Source organism: Podarcis cretensis (assembly GCF_951804945.1).
Source record: "Podarcis cretensis genome assembly, chromosome: 13".
In the NCBI taxonomy this organism is placed as follows: domain Eukaryota; kingdom Metazoa; phylum Chordata; class Lepidosauria; order Squamata; family Lacertidae; genus Podarcis; species Podarcis cretensis.
The window spans coordinates 26,081,244-26,098,136 of NC_137182.1; the positions used below are offsets into that span (position 1 = coordinate 26,081,244).

The 16,893-nt window shown below is 48.1% G+C and overlaps 1 protein-coding gene across 3 annotated transcripts in view; it reads left to right on the forward strand.

Annotated features, from left to right (window-relative positions):
- The window catches only part of LOC307200294 (acid-sensing ion channel 2), a 383,251-nt gene that overhangs the window by 342,250 nt on the left and 24,108 nt on the right, over positions 1 to 16,893 (forward strand). For all 3 annotated transcript variants that reach the window (XR_013832361.1, XR_013832362.1, XM_079948800.1), the window contains exons 3-4: positions 61 to 188; positions 16,138 to 16,288. Coding sequence is in view for 1 of the 3 variants with exons in the window: in XM_079948800.1 (XP_079804926.1) it covers positions 61 to 188; positions 16,138 to 16,288 (279 nt within the window). In the remaining 2 variants the exon portion in view is untranslated. The remainder of the gene's footprint in view (positions 1 to 60; positions 189 to 16,137; positions 16,289 to 16,893) is intronic.

The window sequence follows — 16,893 nt, forward strand, 5'->3', positions numbered from 1 at the left end:
GAGTGTTGAAAGCAGAAGATCGTCCCCGACTAATTAACACTTTTTTCGTTCTCTTTGCAGATGAAACAACATTTGAAGCAGGAGTCAAAGTCCAGATCCACAGTCAGTCTGAGCCACCATTTGTTCAGGAACTTGGGTTTGGCGTGGCGCCTGGGTTCCAGACTTTTGTAGCCACGCAAGAGCAAAGAGTGAGTCCTGCTTTTCTCATACATTTCAGCATTCTGTAGTCATTCCATCTAAGGCCACAAAGAGAGGAGAGGCTGAGGCTGCCTTGGTTAGCTGCCATTTGAGAGAATACTATCCATAAGGCAAGGAGAAGTGACCACTTGAAGTGGGAGATATTTTAGTAGCATGGACAGTGGCAGAATGGGGGAGAGGTCTGCCTGATGAGACTTAGAATGCTTCCAAACTGTTGCTGTTTTCGGGTGGGATTCAACCACACAAATTTGGGTTGTGCAATTCATCGTCCTTCCTCACCATCCTCAGTTTATTTGTATACCACCTTTCCACTCAATTGTGCTCAAAGCCACTCACAGTGTATCAAATGTACAATAACAATTCAAAGCAAATGAGAAACAATTCTGTAGAAAGAACAGGATATTTTAATGCCATCATCATTATCACCACAGAGGTGTCTATGGAGGGGATATATTCATTGAAAATGCTGTATTGTAACTTTTGAATAATTTTTCTTTTTTAAAGAAAGAAATAACCACATATCAATAAGTAAAAAAACAAAACACAAAAAAATCCCAGTCCATGCAAAACTATGTAAAAGGGTAGAAATAAGCTAACTTGGTTTCAATAACAAAATTAACATTTAAAATGAAGGACTGGTGCAGCACACAAATACACAATCTGACTTTTTTTGCAGTAAGGAAAATGACAGGAAATGTACTTGAAAGTATGGGATAACATTTGATAGATACAGTGTCATCTAACCTCCCCGCAGACAGAATGGATAAATGGCCGACTGCCATCTAACTTCCCTGTAAACTTGGTGCAAATAAATCAGGATGAATGCTTAATAAAACAGGCAGACCGGGAGTCACTACAATCCTTTAGGAAGTTCTGCACGACTCCCCTGAAACAGCAGGGGATGTCATTTGGAGTTCCCATCTCAGATGGCAAAATGTTTAACTGTTTTGTTTATTTTAAAATTTTATTTACATGTTTATAGATCACGCTGTCATATAAAATATCACAAGGCAGTATACATCCGAAAAATAAAGAAAAAAACAATACTACAGTTTCAACAATAAAAGCATCTGACACGTTAGCAAAAGCTGGTTGGCAGACGATCTTGGCTTTGAGAGGCCTGCCTAAATAAAACAGTTTTCAGAAGATGCCTGAAAGGGAGCAGGGTGGCCAGGAGCTCTACTGCAGGGCAGTCCCAGAACACTTAAGGGTCCATCCCAGGTAAATGCCAGCCAAGCCTGAGGAACATGTGGGACCACCAAACATGCCCCATCAGAAGAGCTCAGCGATTCAAGTGGAGGATAAGGAATGGTCCAATCCTGACCGTGGAGCATTCAGTGCAGTGAACTGAAATTACTTAGAAGTGCTAACAGACTTTGCAACCACTCTGTGCATTGTCGGAGGCAATGTAATTACAGACAGCAGATGTGGATTGAGGGCAGCGCGACAGGTTCCCTTGCACAGGGCGCCAAACCGAGGGGGTGCCTTCCGGCCTCCTTCTCAAAGCCTGGTAAGGGCTTGCTCAGCTTTGGGAAGCAAGCCCTTACTAGGATCCTTCCAGAGTCTTGCCTGCACAGGGCACCATATTACCAGGGCCCACCTCTGCAAACAGTGGGGCTTATGACCCATAATTATCCCTATGCACCCAGTATTAGGTGCTGTGGGCCCACAGCCAACCTGTGAGTCTCAAGACCTGTGAATGTAAAGTTAACACCTCTTCACTAAACTTGTTTTACCAGCCAGACATAGAGAAAGGGAGGGAGGGAGTGAAACTGACTCTGTTGAATTCTACACCATTTATTCATTCATCCACATGCAAATTTTTAATAATAAGCATTTGGATATATGTGTCTGGAGGGCAGGTAAGATCACTCTGGTCGCAATTAGGACCAATTACATTCGCCGTGAAAACTGTCAAGTTGAAATGTTGCGTCCCTCTCTGTCTTGGAGGAAACCTTTATGGCCATATTGATGAAAACCGCACAGCTGCAAGACAGGAAAAGGGGTGGGGATCACAGGGCAGCTGGAGAGGCAGATTGCGGGAGGGCTGAGGTGATCCATGAAAGGCTTTGGCACGGGACTTGAAGGAGAAGAAGAAAACAGCAGGACAAGGACAGGGGGCAGTGCAGGGGCTGGCCGATATGGGAAAGGGGGAGGCTTTCCAGGCAAAGAGAGCAGCGAAGGAAGAAAGAGGCACCAGAAAAAGACAATGGTAGATGAGGCTATGAATGTTTGAGAAAAGCTTTAAGCTGGACTCTGTTGCAGGAAATGGCCAAACCCCTTCTTCATTATACATTTAAAGCAGCATCATACCACTTTGAACAGCCACAACTCGCCCCCCCCCAAAAAAAATCCTGGAAACTGCACTTGGTTAAGGGTGCTGAGAATTCTTCTGTGACCCCTAGTCCCCTCACAGAGCTGCAGTTCTCAAGGCCTTCCTGCTCTATGGCACGGAACCCGCACTGCGTTGAGGGGGGGGGGGACCAAAAGGCCAAATATTGACACCCCCAGCCCCAACCCTCATGCTGCCTTCCCAAAGCCAGCTAAGCAGCGCACCAGGCTTTGTGAAGGAGACACGAGGCTCTGGCAGGGTCTTAGAGCCCTCCCACCTTCTTTCCAAAGCTGAGAAAGCACTAATTAGGCTTTGGGAAGGAGAAAGGGAGGACTCTAGGACCCTGTCAGAGCCCTCACACCTCTGTCCCAAAGCCCAGCGCTTCACTTAACCAGCTTTAGGAAAGCAGCCTGAGGTGGGGGCATCAAATGTTGCCTGGGAGCCGCAAAAAATTGAGGCCATGTGTTGCACCACCCTGCTCCAGTTGTTGTTGGACTCCAGCTCCCATCAGCCCCAGCCAGGGTGATCTGGGATGATGGGAGCTGGAGTCCACTGACATCTAGGGAGGGCCACAGGCTCCCCATCCCTTCCTTTGAGCCTCTCGTTATTTATGGTCATGTGATCACATGGAGGAAGCAAGCACAAGAGAGGCACCTGTGACACGAATGAGCGTTCTGACCAATCCATTTTTATTATAAAGAGATTTTCAGGTTTGAAATACTACTGATGATGATGTAGAAGAAGAAGAAGATGAATTCAAGAAATGTAGGTGCAGACTACTGTACAGTGGTACCTCGGGTTAAGAACTTAATTCGTTCTGGAGGTCCGTTCTTAACTTGAAACTGTTCTTAACCTGAAGCACCACTTTAGCTAATGGGGCCTCCCACTGCCACTGCCATGCGATTTCTGTTCTCATCCTGAAGCAAAGTTCTTAACCCGAGGTACTGTTTCTGGGTTAACAGAGTCTGTAACCTGAAGCATCTGTAACCTGAAGCACCTGTAACCCAAGGTACCACTGTAACCTTCATGTGAAAATGCCCCCAAGTTTTCAATGTACTCTCTCCAGCACCTATATCACGTTGAAGGGCTTCTGGCTTTCTCTGTCTTCTCATGGCCAGCTCAGGGACATGCAGAACGAGGAGCAAGTCGTGTCTGGCATGCAGTGGGAGGCTGTTGTTTTCCTCTGTCCCTGGCACAGCTTGTCCTCATTACTTCTAACAAGGGGGTGAGGGGGAGAGAAAAGGACAAAACAGTTTCCACACAGGATAAGCAGTGTGTGTGTGTGTGTGTGTGTGTGTGTGTGTGTGTGTGTAAGGCTAAACCTTGCTAAGTGCTCCTACCCCACCACCCACAAACCATGAGCAAAGCAGCCCAAGGGGCTTGCCTGATAAAAGCAACTGGAAGGGCCTCCAGGCATTTGCAGGTGACTTTGTCAGGCATGCAGCAGCTGGAGCAAGGAGGGATGCTGATAAAAGCCTCCTGCTCAAAAACAAAACAAATCCTTTGTTGGGGATGCAAACTGTCCACACCAGTTACAAAAGGAACGAACGCCTGGGCTCGGGAAACCTTTCTTCTGTTGCTCCTCGTTATTCCGCCAAAGGCAGGCATGTTAAAGAAGATGAAATGTTCCCTAAAGCAGCCATTTCTGCCAATTTGGCCATAAAAATTTAAGAGGCTTCAATTAAGCAACAGGTTAGAGATGCTGTGGCAATATTGGGGAGGATGGCTGAAGTGCGCCTCAGAGACTCGTCCTGGTGAATGTTTAGAGCCTGAGGAAAAAAGGAAAAGATCCTGGGATGCTGCAGGCTGATTTCTTGGGGGGGGGGGGGAGGGAGAGAAATGGAAATTGGAATTCTGGCCCAGAAGGCCTACATTGCGCAGACGAGAGCTGGTGTGGGGCAGTGGTTATAGAGAGGGCCAGACCAGGACGTGGGTAGACCAGGGTTCAAAGCCTCTCTCTGGCATCACTCTTGACAGGTGACCTCTGCTCACCAGCACCAAGCTTAGGGTTAGATACTTGATCTGGCTCTTTATCACGGGACTCTGCAGCTTCCGACTCTGTGTCTTGACTCTGAGGTCATGGCATCACCCCTTCCTTACATAATGTGTTCATTGTCCTTCAAGAGGAGGGACTTGAAAGAAAAGAGCAAAGATGCTAGATGACTAGAGAGAGGGAGACTTGGGGCCATTTGGGGGGGCCTGCAAGACACCCACTCACTAGCCCATTAACCCAATGGCTTCCACCACCCCAGCTCCTGCGGGGCTCCCCAGGGCACCTGCAACCTCATTCCACACTTTCAGGAATGACCCCTTTCCTCACAGTGAGAAAAAGAGATGGAGGAGTAGCTACCATTGCTGCTGCTACGTTAGCTCAAGAGCAGCGGTGGTGGAAGAGGAGTGAAGGACAGCAGCAGCTGCCTGTCAGTTTATGAGGATACTGTAGGGCACAGGACTAACCATAATGAAGGGCAGAGAAGCAGGGATTGGCGAAAGCAGCAGCGATGGAAGGGCTGGGTAAAATGAGCGGTGTTACCAGCCACTCACATTTGGAGGCAGCAGTGTTTCTGAATACCAGTTGCTGGAAACCGCGGGGGGGGGGGGGACAGTGCTCTCGTGCTCAAATCCTGCTTGCATAGGCATCTGGTTGGCCACTGTGAGAACCGCATGCTGGGCTAGATGGGCCACTGGCTTGGTCCAGCGGGGTCTTCCTATGTTTCTTAACAAGGCAGCTTTGGAGAAGCTGTAGCCCTCCAGGTATTGCTGGACTCCAGCTCCCATCATTACTGAGCATTGGCCGTATTGGCTGGGGCTGATGGGAGTTGGAGTCCAACAGCATCTGCCAGGCCACAGGTGTTGCGTGTGCAGATGAAAGGCAGAGAGCCTTTCATGTGCTTCAAGCTCCTTTGTGATCCTCATCTCCATTATCCATCATTTCCAACTGTTTAGACCAGGCATAGGCAAACTCAGCCCTCCAGATGTTTTGGGACTACAACTCCCATCATCCCTGACCACTGTTCCTGTTAGCTAGGGATGATGGGAGTTGTAGTCTCAAAACATCTGGAGAGCCAAGTTTGCCTATGCCTGGTTTAGACCCTCGGCAGAATGAAATCATGTTGTTTTCTCGCACTATACATCTCAAGGTGTGTACTGGGTTGGGGCAGGTTTGAATGGCATCCTGCAAAGAAGAAAGAAAGAAAAATGTATCTGTACATGGAAAAATAACATCTTGGGCACGAATCTATTCTCTGACATGCTATATTTACATCTGCGGGGAGATATTTTGGGTTGGGGGAGCATTCAGGCACATAGCCCCCACTGCATCCTGCAGTGATTCAATCCAAGAACCGGTCACCACTTTGATTCTGCAACTTGTATAAACCGGCCGTCTCTGGTCTGTGCAGCAAAGCCAATTTTGGCAAGACACATTATGTTAAATTCCCCATAGAGAAGGAGGTGTGAAGGGAGCAAATTCAAAAGAACCTCATGAGCTGCCTTCCTTGGGAGATGCTTAGAAGAGAGGAAGAGGGAACTTGCTTTGCTTCCAATAGCTCTGTGCCACAGAGAATGACAGCCTGAATGGCACGCTGAGAGGTGCGCGAAGGATGCTTTTGAATGCCTTAACAAGCGCCGAAGCAACGCTTCTTGTGTGATCCCATCCGGTGTCTCATTAACGAACACAATTTTCTCGCCATTATTTCACTTCTGAGCAAAAGGCAAAGGCTGTCTGCTCGCAACTTTGAGTGAAGAGCGTGACAGGCAAACAGCTCCCTTCTGTGGTCCAGGCATGGCAGCGTGCAGAAGCCCTAACAACATAAGAGAAGCTCCTGCTGGATTCGGCCAATGGCCCACCTAGTTCAGCATCCTGCTCTCACAGTGGCTGACCAGATGCCTATGGGAAGCCCACAAGCAGCACACGAGTGCAACAACACCTGCAGTTTCCAACAATTGGTGTTCAGAGACATCAGTATCATAATTCTCTATGGGGGAGAAGAATGATGGGCTACAGCAGAAACATGCCGCTTGTGAAGGAGCTAATTGCACAGTGGTATGCAGAACATGCATATTAGATCCCTGATGCTTGTTACTGTTTTTGGAAAAAGCAGCTTCAGGAGGGGGCGGGCAGTTGAAAGTGGAGAAGCAGGGAGGAAGGGTGATTAACCCGTTCCTTGCCTGTCATTTTCTTGTTCCAAGTTCTCCCCCACCCCCCAGCTTGAAAACATACAGGTTGCATCCACACAACACATTTAAAACACATGGCTTCCTCCAAATAATGCTGGGTACTGTGATTTATCCCTTAAGGTAAAGGTAAAGGGACCCCTGTCCATAAGGTCCAGTCGTGACCGACTCTGGGGTTGCGGCGCTCATCTCGCTTTATTGGCCGTGGGAGCTGGTGTACAGCTTCTGGGTCATGTGGCCAGCATGACTAAGCCACTTCTGGCGAACCAGAGCAGCGCACGGAAACACCGTTTACCTTCAGGCCATGGCAGTACCTATTTATCTACTTGCACTTTGACATGCTTTTGAACTGCTAGGTTGGCAGGAGCAGGGACCGAGCAACGGGAGCTCACCCCGTCGCGGGGATTCGAACCGCCAACCTTCTGATCGGTAAGTCCTAGGCTCTGTGGTTTAACCCACAGCGCCACCCGCGTCCCTTGATTTACCCCTTACAGACCTGCAATTCCCAGTACCCTTAAACTGCAGTTCCCAGGATTCCTTGGGGGAAGGCCCTTGCTTTAAATATGTGCTGTGGACGTAACTGCAGTAGAAATGTTGGAGAGAGGAGCAGCAAGACAGAAGCTATTTGGAGCATGGAAAGAGCAGCATCATTCTTCTGCTCTCACTTGGTCCCTCCAGAAGCATATTTTCTTTCTTTCTTTTTCAAAAAATTGAATTCTGGGCTGTAACACACATTTGTGTATAATGTGTAGGACAGAGGGTGTTTTTAAACCACCTTGAAATCATGACAAAAGGTGGCATGTAATGAAGAGGTTGAGAAGTAGCGCTCTCAGGTGAAAAGCTAATGTGCTGTGAACAAGCAGAGATTGTGCTGTGAATGGGTGTGGGAAAGTGAGGAGAACACTCTTCATGGGGGTGGTATGGATGTGGAGCTTATTGCACACTATGTGCAGGTGCTCATATGAAATTTCCCGGAGCACGGGGATGGGAAAAGTCACTTGTGGAAGGTAGCTTGGTACAGAGAAATGTGGATGGGAAAAGGGTTAAGTACCACCTCACCACTACCACTTCTCAGCTCAAAATAGTTGCCATGCTGAGCGCTGCCCAATGGTAGCCAATGAGGTTAATCCAAGGCATGATTGTTGTTAATTGAAAGCTTTCCTGTCCTGGCCTAAGACAGCACATCCATTATTGGATACACAGACTGCCCAGAGCCAGAGGACCTAGGAGAGCAGACTGAGCCCCCCAACTGCAGCACTGATCCAGAAAACCCCAGGTTTTTCCAGGGGAAGACCTGACCAGGCCTGCCTCCAGGAGATGCCCCAGAAGCATTCTCAATCTATTTCCTATATAGCCTGTTGGCAGAGGAGCCTCTGATCAAAGCAGAGGGAGAGAATCAGCTATAGAAGGTCCAGACTCAGGCTTAGTGAAAGAGCACATTGTTGTTTATTCTTATTTTGTTTTATTTACCACTCTACTTGGGTTCCTTGGGAGTAAATGCATTCATCAATAATAAAAGCTTATTGGAAAACACCTGCAGCTGAATTGGGGTGGAATCTGGGAGTCCAGGCCTTATAAACCTTCAGCTGAGGTCAGCAGCATTCAGCTCCTTACTCCTTCAGTCTGACTTTGCCCTGTCTTCTGACAGATCTTCCTACTGCTGACATCTGCCTTAAGCTTTACTTTGACTTGGGACTACCCTTGTTTCTGTCTGGTGCTAGGTAAAAAGTAAAGGACGTCTGGATGGTTAAGGCCAGTCAAATTCGACTATGAGGTGCGGCGCTCATCTCCGCTTTCAGGCCGAGGGAGCTGGCATTTGTCCTCAGACAACTTTCTGGGTCATGTGGCCAGCATGACTAAACCGCTTCTGGCGCAGTGGAACACCGTGGCAATAGCCAGAGTGCACAGAAACGCCATTTACCTTCCCACCAGCGGTACGGTACCTATTTATCGACTCACGCTGGTATGCTTTCAAACTGCTAGGTTGGCAGGAGCTGGGACAAAGCAACAGGAGCTCACCCTGTCATGTGGATTCGAACTGCTGACCTCAAGAGGCTCAGTGGTTTAGACCAAAGCGCTACCCGCTGGTGTGATCATTCTGTGCACCTGAGCCTGCAGTGGACCTTTTTGTGTGGTCCTGTCCCAGCCTAACTCAGGGACTGAGACCTAACCCAGTAGCCCTCTCCCAAAGCTAAACATCCTTATTAAAAGGGAAAAAAGAATTGAGGCACATTACACAGGTTTGTGGACAGCATGCAGTTAAGATAACTTGATAAGGAGAGAGAGGGGGCCTCAACTCTGGAGGGACAGAAATGGGTGGGGTGTTATGAGAGAGATATGACACCTGGACTGTGAGAGAAGGTCCATGTTAATGTGGGCTCAGAAGATAGTGTGGGGTTGTACTTGGGAAGAGGTGGGACTTTAATACTGGATTATTTCTACAGGGAAATTTTGCCTTATTTATCTGTGGGTTGTTGCTGCTGCTTTATTTATTTATTTGCCGCTTAATACGTAGTTAGGCTTCTAAGCGGTGTGCAAGAATAAAAACCCAATTGCAGAAGCATTATAATATAAGCCTCCATAATGGAAATGCACACCAAAACAGTCCTGTTAAAACAACGCAGTAATTAAAAAGTAGGATGTAAATGCACTAGAAATCCTGTACTATTCTCTCCTGAAATTTGCTTCAAAATGTTAAACCGCTCTGAGACTTTGGAATAGGATTGGATGATAATCTTGAGAAAGATTTGGGTAGCCAGAGAGGCAGGGACTTGGGCCATTGTGGGCAGAATATGGGGCTGCTGTTTGCCTGTCGGTATTCAAAAATAAATAAATCACTCATTCATTGCCTCAACTCACCCCCAGGGAAGCCAAATAAGTGACAGATATATAGAGTTGCTGCAGTGCCTTCAGAGTCTCTCTCTTAAGTCACCTGAAGTTAGTTTGCTTTGCAGGCCGTGTCTCCACAGTGTGTGTGAGTCCTGGATTTAGTAGGTTGACACTTGGTGTGATGGGGAATTGATAGGTGTTGGACATGCCTTTTGGGCAGTGGGTGTCACATTCTGGTCTGATGCCAGATCCCACGGAGAAAGCGGCAAGGCTGGTCAATGGCCCACAAACTGGTTATCACCTACTTTTTATCATATTCAAAGCACTTTGAACGTGTTAAGATAGGCCATATAAATGCTAAGTAATTATAATTGTATAATTATAATTTTATTATTCATAGCTTAGTGGTATTGCATGCGGAAGGTCTCAGGTTCTCATTCTCTGGCAACTCCAGGAGTGGCTGGGAGAGACCCCTGCTGGAAGTCCTGCAGAACTGATGCTAGTCAACATGAACTAGACGTGGAGAACCTTTGGCCCTTTAGAGGTTGTTGAATGACAATCCCCATCATCCCTGGCCATCAGCCATGCATGCTGGAGCTGATGGGAGTTGTAGTTCAGCAACATCTGGAGGAGCAAAGGTTCTGCGCTCCCGCTGTTGGCAGCACTAAGGTAGATGGAATAATGACTCGGTATAAGGCAGTTTCTTGTCTTTCCCGCTGCAGCTGATGTTTAGGCTGTGAGTGCCACTGCTTGTGTAACCAAAATGACTCTGCCCACATATAATAGCAGACTTTGGACAGCCTCAAGGTTTGCAGAAGCACAAAAAAATATATATTAAAAAATTGATTCACAGTGTGATGAACCTCAACAACTGTCCCACGAGGACTGAGTGTGCTCAGTGGCCCTAGAAGGCCCGCTGTCTGGCTACTTGTGGAGCACAGAGCATGGGGAAGGGTGACTGCAACAAAGTGGTTAACAATCCTGAACAGCAACACTCTGCACTGCAGCATTTTGTTGCAGGTCCCATTTTGCTTGTTATTACTGCTTATTATTTTAAGGACCTCACTGAGCAGTCGTCCATCCCAGCCATGGGAATGTTTAATTCTTCAGAAGGGAGAATGAAAGGGCCTTGGGCAGCCTTTGCCAACCGGGTGCCCCCCAGATGTTTTGGACCACATCTCCCATGAGCCCCAGCCAGCACAATAGGGCTTTGGTCTCTCTCACACCCCTCACCACCTGAAATGCCACCTGAACAGAGCACTTCAGCCCCAGCTAGCGGCTTTGAGGGAAACGAAGTGTCTCTCTGTCCTCATCTCTCTTTCCGCGAAGCTTGTTTAAGATGCTGCTAATGGAGACACGCTCGGGTGATAATGCGATTGCTTGAGACACGACAAGGGAGATGGCGAGGCCCATTGATCGGAGCACAATGGCAAAAGCAATGTAATTATTTGGGGGCTTGGCAGTGTGATTCACTCCCAGTGGAAGCAGCTGAGTAGATAGCCGTCAGCAGAGGAAAAGTTGCCTGCCTTGGAGGCTGCGGGAACTGAGATGTGCCGCTCCCCTTCCTCTCAATGGCTTATCTCTGCAGAGAGGATTACTTACACTTTCCCACTTGCACAATGCCACCGTAGCAGGTTTCCAAATCGGGTCGATAAGAACAAGAAGCTGCCTTATGTGTGGCCACTGACCCTTCTAGCTCAGTATTGCCTACACAGACTGGCAGCACCTCTCCAGGTTTCAGGCAAGGGACCTTTCCCAGCACTGAGTGGAGATGCCTTGGATTGAATTCGAGACCTTCTGCATGCAACGCAGATGCTTTCCAGCTACAGCCCTTGACGTGATCCAACCCACAGTGCCATTAGTAGCAAGGATAAGATATTTTGCCAACACAGTTTGCAGAGGACAAGATGGCAGCCCTCCCCTTCTGTGCACTGAAGCTGACCAGTTGAATCGCCCTTCAATATTGGGGTTGAAGCAGAGTCTTTCATGTCACCTGGATGCAGCAGGTGAACCCAGGACAGGCCATGTGATATATACACTCTATCCTCCATTGTCTTGTTGCATCTCCCTACCCCACTGTGTTTGTTGTCTGATGTGGCCACCTAACTCTGCCTAATGGTAGGGCCGGCCAAAATGCTGGACCAAGGCAGTGAGGCTTGGCCACCAACATAGAATTGTAGTTCAGCAGTAGTAGGGGCTTTGTTTCATACAGAAGGCTACCTACCAAGTGGCAGGTAGGTTGGTGATAGGAAGGACCTCTCATTGCCTGAGACCTTGAAGATCCACTGCCAGTTGGGGAGACAGATAGTTTGGCCCACTGTAACAGGGTGAGGGAACCTCATGCCTGGGGGCTAAATTGCCCTCCAAATCTCAGGACTCTCCCCAGCCCATGTCTCACCACCCTTAATTTGCATCCTCCTAGATTGTCATTGACTGGCTGGAATGTTCTTCTTAAGACCTCTTGCTTGCCCAGGTAGAGGACAGAGTAGAAGGAAGCAGGGGTTTGCAGTACCAACCTCTCTGATTAGCAGCCAGTATGAAACATTTGGATTGGCTGGGCCTTTTACCTTTGCTTGATTGACAGGTTGTTACTCCAGTTCGGGGAGTAACTGACCTCAGGGGCACCAAGGATACACACTTTAAGTGCAGACCTGGGCACAGCCCAGCGCCGAGAACCATGTGCATCAGTGCATTCGCTGCAAGAGCAAAGCAAACTCCTTGTTCTTCCCACCTCTGTCAATCAAGGCACATCGAGGAGGGTGTAATTAAGCATTCAATCTGCGCCTTCCCCACAGACGTTGGGCTGGCTCGGAAGCGACGTGGCTCAAAGCCAAGGCTGGCTAAGCGAGAAACACAGAAACTGAATATGTGATCATTCCATCATTTCCGATCCCATCACCTATGTTGTGAGCGCAATTTAAACAACTTAGAAGATTTGTGTGGAAGCAGGGCTGGTGCAGACGCTGAGGTCAGGAGAGATGGCAATTATTTATTCTCCTTTATCATGCCGTCTGCAACATATGGGTGTCGCTCCCCACTCCAGATGACTAAACGACGGCAGATGCCACACTATTAGCTTGGTGGAAAAACGCAAATGAGGTGTGGAGGCCCTCCGGTGGTGTTTTGTCATTGTCGTAAAGAAAATCTTGATTCTTCTATCTTGAAGAGACTCCCCATTAACAATTCAGGCTTTGAGCTTTGAGCCAACCAGGAGTGTGGGGGTGTTGGGGTGTCTCATTGCAGCCACTTTGGCCCAGGGCTGCCGTTCTAGCCCTTAAGAAATTGGGGGTGAAGTAACTGTCATATTTATGGAGCTGAGAGGATGCCGACCCAACTGTTAGGCAGAGTGAGGCAGTTGCCTCAGGTAGCAGATTTTGAGTTCACATCCACACCATGCATTGAGAGTGCTCTTCCACCAATATAACAGTCATGGAGAATCTTGGGAAGCATAATTTGACAAGGGTACTGGGCACAGTAGGTCTGTGAGGTCAGCACCCTTAACCATCTAAGATTTCCAGGATTGTTGGGGGAAGCCATGACTGTTAAAAGTAGTCCACGTGTTCTTTTAATGTATGGTGCGGATGTGGCCTTTGCCACATTTTTTGTTCATATTTTTACTTCTGTGGAGAGAGGCACATATGGGATGTTGTTGTTGTCATCATCACCACTACCATTTATCAAAAAAATCCCAGGGCTGGATCTTTTCTTGCATCAAATACCAAAATAATTTGCCTGATCTTTAGTATGCACCCTGACCTTTTTTTTTGGGGGGGGGGTGCCATTTCCTGTTCCACTTCAGGCAGCAAAATGCACTGGGCCCAGTCTGAATCTAAGTTTGTGTAAATGCTCACTTCAGCACTACCTCTGAGTTTTGTGTGTGAGAGTGTGTGTTTTAAAAAACAACACTTCGTTTGAAATCCAGGATTCACGTTGATATAGTAGCTATAATTTATGTCCTTTTCAAATCCTACCATCAGGCAACACCATTAATATGGGTTAAACCAATACTTTGCAAAAAAAAAAAAGTGAGCAAATTCTCTTTCATCAGGCTCACCGTTTAAGCATTGCAAGGTGGAGTGGGGAGAGAGAGAGAGATTTTTAAAAGCCAGCTTAACATTGAAGTCACAAATAACACACTGTGGAGCTACCCTTTGAGTTGGTCTGGAGGCTAGAGCCAGTGCAGAAGGTGTTGGTTAGGTTAGGTTGCTTTGGGGGGGGGGCAAATTATTTCATTTATTTGTTTGTTTATTGCATTTATATCCCACCTTTTTCTCAAAGGAGTTCAAGGTGGCGTACATGGTTTTCTCCTCTTTATTTAATCCCAGCAACAACCCTGGGGGGGTAGGCTAGGCTGAGGGGCAGTGACTGGCCCAAGTTCACCCAGCAAGCTTCATGGCTGAATGGGGATTTGAGCCCAGGTCTCCCAGGTCCTAGTCCAACACTCTAACAACTACCCCAGACTGGTTGCCATATATCACCCTGCCTGTGGGTGTTATATAGAACTCAGAACAGGTTACTTTAGGTAACACCTTATCCCTTATACACCCAGTAGAACACTCTGGTCTGTGGGAGAGTTTCTCCTGCAAGTTCCAAAGATCTCAGAAGCCCCCACACTCCCCAGTGACTCAGAGTAAGGCTTTTATCAAGGCTGCCTGTGGAATAGCAACCCTGTCTAGATATGACAGGCATCTACAACCTGCACTTTCTGGAAGCAGTTGAAGACATTTTTGTTCTGATAGGCTTTCCCAGCTGGAAAAATGGATCTTGACCACGAGTGTCCACTTGTGAGGTGTTTAGTGTTGTTTATGGGTATTTAATTGTTGATAATTATCTTAAGTGTAAATCACCTTAAAGCAGTGCTTTAGAAGGAAAATAATAATAATAATAATAATAATAGTCACTGTCAGGGGTTCAGGAGCAGAGACACAGGGGAGAGAGGAAACGGAGAGCGAAGGGGAAGAATCTGAGGGCAGCGTAGGGGAGTATGACAGTGGCCCGAGAGATTCCATGAGCTTCTCCAGCGATTCAGAAGATTCCCAGAGGGGGGCGCCGATGGCCAGGGCAAGGGGGGTCCCAGGGGGGACACACCCGAAGCAAGGGGCTAGCGGGGACTCCCAAAGCAGCAGCGGGAGATCAGGACCAGTTCCCCCACCAGAGCGGAGTGGGGGGGAAGAGTGCCAGGAATCAGGGCCAGCGTCTCCTCCAGTAGGGAGAGAAGATGAGTCAGGGCTGGCCACGCCTCCATCGGAGAGTGAGGGAACGGAGGGGAAGTCAGGTCCAGCTACCCCCCCCCCCCGAGGGGGGAAGCAGTGACAGGAGCAGTGAAACGGTCAGAAGGAAGGTTGCCGGCTGGGCGCGCGCGCCAAGTTTAAATGTACAGGCGTGCGGGACAGCAGAAAACCCGGATTGGGAACCAGGTGCTAAAGCCCGCCGGAGGCAGGGGGAAGACTCAGGGGACTCAGCGTCAGAAGAGTCTAGAAAGGGCAAGACCCCAGCAGACAGGAGGACCCAGAGGAGGAAAGAGCAAAGGAAGAGGTGGAGCAAGGCTAGAGTCTTAAACTGGTGCCTGGGGGGAGGAGATTCAGACGGAGCTTCAGCGGTCTAGGGTTTAAGACATAGGGCTGCACGCCGCGGCTTTGAAATCGAAACTGCGTTTCAATAAAGACTTTTGTATATAACAACGGACTGGCGTTGGTCCTTTGTGAGCTGGGACCTCGGGCAGCCCTGACAGTCACAATCTTTAGACAGTGTGTAGGAGATCACAGGCTAGGGCTGCAATCCTATAGCAGGTTTCCTGGGAGTAAGCTTACTGAAAGTGGGACTTGCCTTTGAGTAGACATGTGTAAGACTACATGGTTTAGGCTCTAGTAGGTATCATGCAAGTTTAACCTAGTGCCAGGTTGTAGGTTACTGGGACAGAGATATGCACAGTGGCTGATCCACCAATTTGGAAAGTATAAATCCCAGAAGTTACTTGGATCAGTCTCCTACCTTAGGCAATACACCTAACATGTTCCTTGTTAGGTAGGGGTCTAGGTAGAGAAACATAGAGGTTTTATGTTTGCAAAACTGAAGATTAATTTTAGGAGGTAAAAAATATTAATAAAAGTGGGGAGGACTGCCTAAAGGTTGGATGGAGATGATGTCATCATGGAAGGTTCAATGTTCAATTCAATTTATTCTATACAGTGCCTTTTTCGGGGGGGGGCGCAGGGGGACACATACCCCTAAACATTTTGTGAATCTAAACTTGGCCTCATTGAGGGGCAGTATTTCAATATGAGAAGGAAAATGAGAGTACCCCTAAACATTTTTTAAGAAAAAAAAAAAAGCACTGATTCTATATAGCCAAAGGCCTGCACAAGTTGAATGGAGTGTAACTTTCAAAAAGCAAAATCCTACCTTCAGGTGACAGAAACATCTGCTCCTGAATGGCTCGATTCATCATTCTCTGGGACACACAAAAATCAAAGGGAGCTGTATTGGTCTACTAGAAAAACGCAATTTCAAAACACTCCTCTATCCCTCATAGTTAAAAAAAGAGAAATAAATAAAGACAGCCTTCTATATTCTGACTTGAGTCCCCCATCTTTCTCTTGCAGCTGACGTACCTTCCACCTCCATGGGGTGAGTGCCGCTCCTCCGACTTTGGCCTGGACTTCTTTCCCATCTATAGCATCACTGCGTGCAGGATAGATTGTGAGACCCGCTACGTGGTGGAAAATTGCAACTGCAGAATGGTCCACATGCCAGGTAAGGTATTCAGGGGTGAGCTTGAAACAGCCTCAGCATGTGCTTCTCCCCTGGTGTCAGGGCTGGCTCTTGTCAAGGGACCAAGTCCTGGGTGTGAAGGAAAGAGGAGGGCCATAGGTCAGGGGGAGAGCACACAAACAGGCCCCAGGTTCAGTCCCTGTCATTGCCAGGTAAAGCTGAGGAAGATCCCTGTATGAACCCCTGCTGCCAATCATTGAGATATTGTTGGGTTAGTTCAGGGGTGAAGAACCTTGTGCAACCTGATGCCCAGATCACCTAGGTAGAAATCTCTCAGGGGCTGCATTTTGGGAGTGGGCGCGGCCTGATCCAAAAGTAGGTGGGGCCTGACACAATCACATGCCACCATCTCCTTTACTGCATGCTCATCCATAGCCTATGGATGCTCAAGAGGCCTCTTTGATGGCCTGGCTGAGTAAGTTTTTTGTTCTGACTTTGATGGTCTTGAGCTTGCTGATCGGAAGGTCGGCGGTTTGAATCCCCACGACTGGGTGAGCTCCCATTGTTCTGTCCCAGCTCCTGCCAACCTAGCAGTTCGAAAGCACACCAGCGCAAGTAGATAAATAGCTACCACTGTGGTGGGAAGG